The sequence below is a fragment of the Takifugu flavidus genome, chromosome 16 (assembly GCF_003711565.1).
Source record: "Takifugu flavidus isolate HTHZ2018 chromosome 16, ASM371156v2, whole genome shotgun sequence".
Lineage (NCBI taxonomy): Eukaryota > Metazoa > Chordata > Actinopteri > Tetraodontiformes > Tetraodontidae > Takifugu > Takifugu flavidus.
In genome coordinates this window covers 7,874,589-7,881,102 of record NC_079535.1, presented here as the reverse complement: position 1 = coordinate 7,881,102, position 6,514 = coordinate 7,874,589, and the positions used below count along the sequence as shown (strand labels likewise).

Here is a 6,514-nt window from a genome sequence, read left to right as displayed (position 1 = left end):
CATGTTGTTCTATTTTCACCCACCAGAAAACTGACTGCTGATCAGTGACACAGAGCACTTTGTACAGGAGCAACATTTAAAAGTGCTGGAAACTGTCCCTCTCTGCTCTGTAGATGACCTTTGACCCGTGCGGCTTGTTTAATGGATACATGCAGTAGCTGGAGCTTCCAGACATCTCTTCAGATTACAGGCCATGGCTGCAGTTAGCAAAGAAGGTGACACCGTCACCGTTTAGTGCCCCTGAAGGAGACTTAAAATCAGATCATTTATGACTTTTACTCACCAGTGAGGAAGAGCTCTACGTTACTGCAAACCAGCTTTTGTTCCACTCATCAAAGAAAGGGAATAATAGAAGTTAAACGGGCTGGATAAAGAGATGCACGTGATCTTTACAATCATGGACGGCACGTTTGCATTTTGATTGACAGGCCGACTGCAGAACAACGGGTGTTTTGTTTCCTCACATGCATTTAATCACATTCAGACATCAAAAGAATGTTTTAAGCTGTTGAGCCAGTTTACAACCTTTCAATAGTCCCTCAACCTGAATGTTGTGACTCACCGTGTTTGGTAGTCGCTTCGGCGAACTTGTGACCGGGGACCCTTGACCTGACAGCGAGGAATTCAGTCCGAGCGGAAAAGATGGAGTGGACAGAAGACAGAGCAGCTTCCTCCACAATGACTCTGTCACAGGAAATCCAGTGTTCAATAATCAGTTCTTCTCACACAGTCAGCGCTTCGACGTTAAGACCAAGCTATCAAAATGGAATAAAGGCATAATTGATTGATGTCAAACAAGAGATGGAGGTGAGACAGAGGGAAAATCGTGAGAAACTGACAGAGAGGAAGGTTGTTGCTTTGTCACCTGAGGTCAGGTGTGAGGTCAGGTGTGAGGTCATCCTCAGGTGCTTGAATCATCATTTCTGACATCATCCCCTGGCATGACTGAACACGTCTCCTTTATTCTTTCACATAAGAAACATATGAACAGATCGCTCCTTGTCTAAATCCATTAGGCGTTCACTCCACAAAAACAGCCCATTTATTTTTAATTTCAAAAGCTAAAAGGCTTAAATCCCATCTGAAGGCATAAACAGATCTAACACTTTGGTCAACAGCCGTATTTACAGTGCAGTGCAGGAGCGTCTTCTCCCCCAGCAGAGAGCAGATTCACCTCCTGCAGAAGGCCAGCAAATAAAAGCGCCAGCAGGCGACGTTAATCCTTCAGCTCCGCGTCGAAGGCTTTTTATTTTATCTCGGAGAGCCGAGGACGACGGCAGCCCAGCGATACTGAGTATCAAAGTCCAGCCGAACAATCTCCCGGGCATCAGTCAGGCCGACAGCTGACAGAGGAGGACTGACAGCAGACGGACCGGAGGCCGGAAAAACTGATGATCCATCACAGAGACGGGTCGGGAACAGACGAAAGACTGACGAGATTGATACAGAAGTGCTCCAAACCTGAACGCAAAGGGGAAAAAAACCCTGCAACAGGAACCAAATCCTGAGCTATTTGCTCTTCTGATTGATGTCAGCGACATTCCGTCAGGGTAGAAGCAGCACGCTAACGTTCTGCAGCGTTCAAAGATTGAAAACGATCCTCTGTGATGTGGTCAAGAGCCACAGGTGGTAAAGCCGCCGCGTTTAACGGTGAATCTAGAGTACAATTTAAGCATCTTCAAAGCATAATTTCACTAAAAAAAGGATTTAAATACATAATGTATGTTTTTAATGTTCTTTATTAGGGTCGCTCTGATTCAGAAATGAGTTTAGTATTAATTTGGAAATGCCAAAAGATTTTTAACAGCAGAATCAGAGCTTCGGGCTCATTCGCCACGAGGCAGAGGGTGTTCTTGAACACGTCTGTTAAACAACCTGCCAAAAGCTTCCACAGATCAATAACAGCTGTTCAGAAACCGTGTTGGGCAATTCAAAAGAAGACATTGTTTGTTTTAGACCCAAAAGGCTATTAAAGGTTTATCAGAGGTTTCTCTTTATTTCAATCCATTTACAGCTTCTACAGTACATCTCTGATGACCTCAGGCCTCCACCTCTTCACTGAGCAGAAACACACACTTCCTCTAAAATCAACAAGCTGCTGTGGCAGGTTTTTCATCGCTCTGTCCTGGTTCTCGTCCCCAGGACGTGGCCTACAAATCGTTACATTTACAACTCATCCTTTACTTTGAAAGATTTCACTGAAATTTGCTGTTGGGGATCACGATTGGCATGATTTCATACAGCAACCTGATGGAGCAACAGGCTCTTGGGTCAGTAACTGTCTGCACAATAGTCAGTTCCAAGCTGAGACGCTTAGATGGAAGCTTTAGTGACACAATAAAAATCCGACACATCGACACTTCACGCGGTTTAAGGCCCCGGGTGTGAGTAACTGCCAGCTCTCCGGCTCTGGACTATTTGAACAGGGCGTTGAAAGAGCGTCCGATGATGAGTCTGCGAATCTCGCTGGTGCCGGCGCCGATTTCATACAGCTTTGCGTCGCGCAGGAAGCGTCCGGTGGGGTAGTCATTGATGTAGCCGTTGCCCCCTGTGGAGAGGCGACACACTGGTGAGAGCTTGCACCTGGAAACGTGACTCCGGTCCGGCTTCCTGGGACGAGGCGCAGTTTTCCTCCAGCGATCAGACGCGCGCACGAATAATATCAAATGTCAGGTGTCTTTGTATAGCGAGCGCTCCGCCAGCTGGCACTCACCCAAACACTGAATGCCGTCCAGAGCGACTTGAGTGGCGTTCTCCGCACAATACAGGATGACTCCGGCGCAGTCCTGCAGCAGGAACAGGAACTGCTTTAAAAGGCTCTCAATTCCCAGAAGTTCAGCAGCGCGACGACAGAAAAATGTGAGAACAATGGCCTCGCACAGGCCCCCCGCACCAGTCCTGTAGCCGTTAGATACAGTTACAGAGTTCAGGCTCTGTTCTAATGGTTACAGGAACCACAGGAGGGATCAAACAATCAGCAAATCAGAGACACTATGAGGTTTGTTGGATGGTCGTAAAATCCTCTCACCTTCGTACTGACGTGTCCTTTGTCGCAGGCCCGGGCGACATTGTACACGTACTGCCGACAGGAGCTCAATCTGGTGTACATGTCGGCCATCTTGCCTTGCATCAGCTAAAAACAGAGTTAAATGCATCATCCAATCATTTTTGCCTGATGACTGAACCCATTTCGCTACTGTGGCTTTTTAAATTCATGTTCAATCTAAAGATCGAATCCCAAACCTGAAAATGTCCGATCTTCTGTCCAAAGGCCTCTCTGACGTGAAGGTAGGGGACAGCGCAGTCTAAAACTGCCTGCATGATGCTGCAGAAAAAATGACAACGTTATTAAATCATTATTAAAAATTAAATAGAAGCTCCGGCGTGAACGAACCCGAGCGGTCCAGCGGCCAGCACCAGCCTCTCCAGGTCCAAGCCGCTCATCATCACATAAACGCCTTTATTTAATGAACCGAGGACGTTTTCCTCTGTCGTAAACCAAAGAACACGTTGAACCAATCAATGAAGGGTGGAGCTGTGTGATCTCAACGCTGGAAACAGTTCTTCTAAAGCAGACCTGGGATTTTGCAGTCTTCAAAGATGAGCTCGCAGGTGTTTGATCCCCTCATGCCCAGCTTGTCCAGCTTCTGTGCAGTGGAGAAACCCGGCATTCCCTACAAAACAGACTTTTTAGATGCCGTCTGCTGCAGATCCAGGGTCAGAGTGGAGACAGATCCAGAGACCAGCGCTCGGATTTACCTTTTCAACAATGAAAGCTGTGATGCCTCGCTGGTGCGCGCCAGGATCTGTCTTCGCGTAAACAATTAAAACATCGGCGTCGGGCCCGTTTGTGATCCAGAACTTGTTCCCGTTCAGGACATAATAGTCGCCTGAGGAAGAATGAAGAGAAAACACAAAGGAGTTTGTTTCAGCACTAATTTGTCTACATCGGTGTTCAGCTGCTTCACTGTCAGTGAGATCTGAGTCAGAGAAGACGGGGGGGGGGGGGCAACAGCTGCATGATGAGATTTCTCTGCATCAGTTTAGAGAGTAAATGATGTCAAGGGGCACTCGTTCGTCGGCATTTAGCCCTTTTTTGATAGAGCGGGTTCTTGCTAATGTTCTTAAAAATTACATTAATTAAAATTTCAGGGACATAATTTATGCAGGAGGAAACACATTAAACATGCAGTGTTGCCTTCCTAACAATTCTTTTGTCACATTAATATGGGCAAAACTACAATTGTAATCTTGTTTTAATGCTTCACTGCTTTTGACGTATTTTTCTGTAGATTTACAAATGCAACCCTGCCAGAGAACAACACAATAAAGACACCATATAAATAACTTTTTTTTTTAAAATAATCATCCTACCCTGCTTCTTTGCTTTGAGCTTCATGGATACGACATCGGAGCCGGCGTTGGGCTCGCTCATGGCCAGCGCTCCTACGTGCTCGCCTGTCAACAGCTGGAGAGAGAATGACAGAATCTAAGAATGGAGTCCCTCTGAGCTGATCTTCATAGGTTTCTGTATTTGACAAGCACGTGAACTGAGAGCCGAGGGGCCTGACCTTCGGCATGTACTTCTCCTTCTGTTTCTCGTTGGCATGGCGCACCATCTGGTTAACACACAGGTTAGAATGGGCACCGTAGCTGAGGGCGATGCCACCTGACACTCGAGACATTTCCTCCAGCACGATGATGTGATCGAGGTAGCCCAAACCGACTCCACCGTCTTCCACTAAACACGCCCAGTTTAAACATGATGTTATTAATGCATCATCCTGCTGACACAAACAAACTGATGGTCACTTTTTTCCAATTAATTCTGTCCTACCTGGAGCAGTGATCCCAAGGAATCCCATTTCCCCCAGATCTTTCCAAAATTCCTGGAGGAAAAATGTAACTGTAAAGGCCACGTTGATATTCATGACAGGGTTCCAATCCTAAAAGCAGTTGTGTGAAAAGAGGTGTTGGCTCACCCGCATTCTTGGAAACTCATTGTTCTTGTCAATCTCATCAGCATAAGGTGCCAGTTTTTCTTCACAGAATTTCCGCACCGTCTGCCTGAGCTTCAACAGACAACAAAAACACAAACAGATGTACGACTAAAATTAACGTTCTGCGCGGATGTCACACAACATTTCTTTCCTTGGGAAACAATGCTAACTAGTGTTTTATAGAGAACAGTCATGGAGTGAGATTAGCACTTAATTTCTATTTGCCTCCATGACAGAATGAGACGCTCAAACATGCATAAATGTGCTGTAAGATATGCAACACAATCATGCAATCACCAGTTGAACAGTACTAAAACATTATCAAGAATGTATAAATAGCAGAACAGAGTGGACCTTTCACCCAATCATATCCTTTTATATGGTCCCCTCCCTAAACCCCCTTTTAAGTGCCAAATACCACTGAATTGGTGTCATTTTACAGAGGAAAAAGCTCTAAACTACTACAAATTACTTTTGCGGATTTAAGTGCTTTACAGTGGTTGAACATTCCGATGACCAAAAACCACAATACAACCACTAAACAGGTTTTATCTCCTACACAGCAACTTAAAATGTGAACTACCGATGTGTTTCTATAAGGAATCTGTTGTGTTTTCCTATGGAGAACTTTAAAAATGGGCTAGCCATGTGTGCTAATGGGATAACTAATTTAGCGACTAAAACAGATGAAATGGATAAAGCCATGATAAAGCATGTGGCGACATTAATGACAGCACCCAGAACTTAGCTGGATGTTTAATATTTCAGATAGTTAATATCAAACTAAGGTATCCTAACTCTGATCTTATGTAATCACACCATACGGGGCGCACTGTCCTTGAGCGCTCTTTTCCTTTAATAAAATCATTTAACCCAGCATTATTTATGCTCAGATTAGGTGCGTGCACAGCTTTATTTATGAATCAACAGTATTTCTACAACCAAACATCCAAATGGACGCGCTAGTTAGCTAGCCATCGTTGCTAACCTGGATCTGATCGTCGGTGAGTCCGTTCACGATATCGTCCACAGGGAGAGCAGCACCTGCGCATCCTCGTCTCGGCACGGCGGGAAAAGAGATCCTGGAGGCGATGCGGAGTGCGTTTCTGACGGCAAACATGGTGCTGCCCCGTGAAAGACGCCTAAAATTGCAAAAAAGTTGATACTTTTCTGCTGCTTGGGGCTGGATGTCACGGTGGAGGTCTCACTCTGTCTATATTCCCGACATTAACGCGTTCTCTCCTCCTCGCGGCTCGTTACCGCCACCTGTCGGAGTGGAGTGGCCAATGCCCGCTATCGCTCAGAAAATAAGATCTAACGGATTCCTGGACTGTCTCTGGGGAAACGTCCCCTGTGAGAAGTAACTATACATTTTGTTTTTTAAAACTTTTAAAATTGCATAATTTTATTATTCTTTCCTTATGTCAGTAAGTGCTTTTAAAAATCCCCGGCATTGCCCCTTTGAGGTGAGAATGCTGATTCAGCGATTATGTTTTGGGTTTTTTTAAATGAAC

General features: G+C 45.3%; 1 protein-coding gene across 3 annotated transcripts; it reads right to left on the bottom strand.

The window, feature by feature from the left end:
• Positions 1-1,969: 1,969 nt before the first annotated feature.
• Positions 1,970-6,240, bottom strand: ivd (isovaleryl-CoA dehydrogenase). 3 transcript variants are annotated; one of them, XM_057058734.1, is made up of 12 exons: positions 5,989-6,238; positions 4,983-5,072; positions 4,838-4,889; positions 4,572-4,741; positions 4,375-4,468; positions 3,760-3,890; positions 3,578-3,674; positions 3,395-3,488; positions 3,244-3,325; positions 3,029-3,133; positions 2,714-2,786; positions 1,970-2,548 (listed from the first exon to the last, which is right to left on the bottom strand). In XM_057058734.1, the coding sequence occupies exons 1-12, from the start codon at positions 6,118-6,120 to the stop codon at positions 2,415-2,417; spliced, it is 1,254 nt and encodes a 417-aa protein (XP_056914714.1). In that variant the 5' UTR covers positions 6,121-6,238; the 3' UTR covers positions 1,970-2,414. The 3 variants fall into 3 exon arrangements, with proteins under 3 accessions (XP_056914714.1, XP_056914715.1, XP_056914716.1); XM_057058735.1 differs by lacking the exon at positions 1,970-2,548 and having other exon boundaries at positions 2,738-2,898; positions 5,989-6,240; XM_057058736.1 differs by lacking the exons at positions 1,970-2,548; positions 2,714-2,786 and adding an exon at positions 2,912-2,938 and having other exon boundaries at positions 5,989-6,239.
• Between the last annotated feature and the right edge of the window lie 274 nt (positions 6,241-6,514).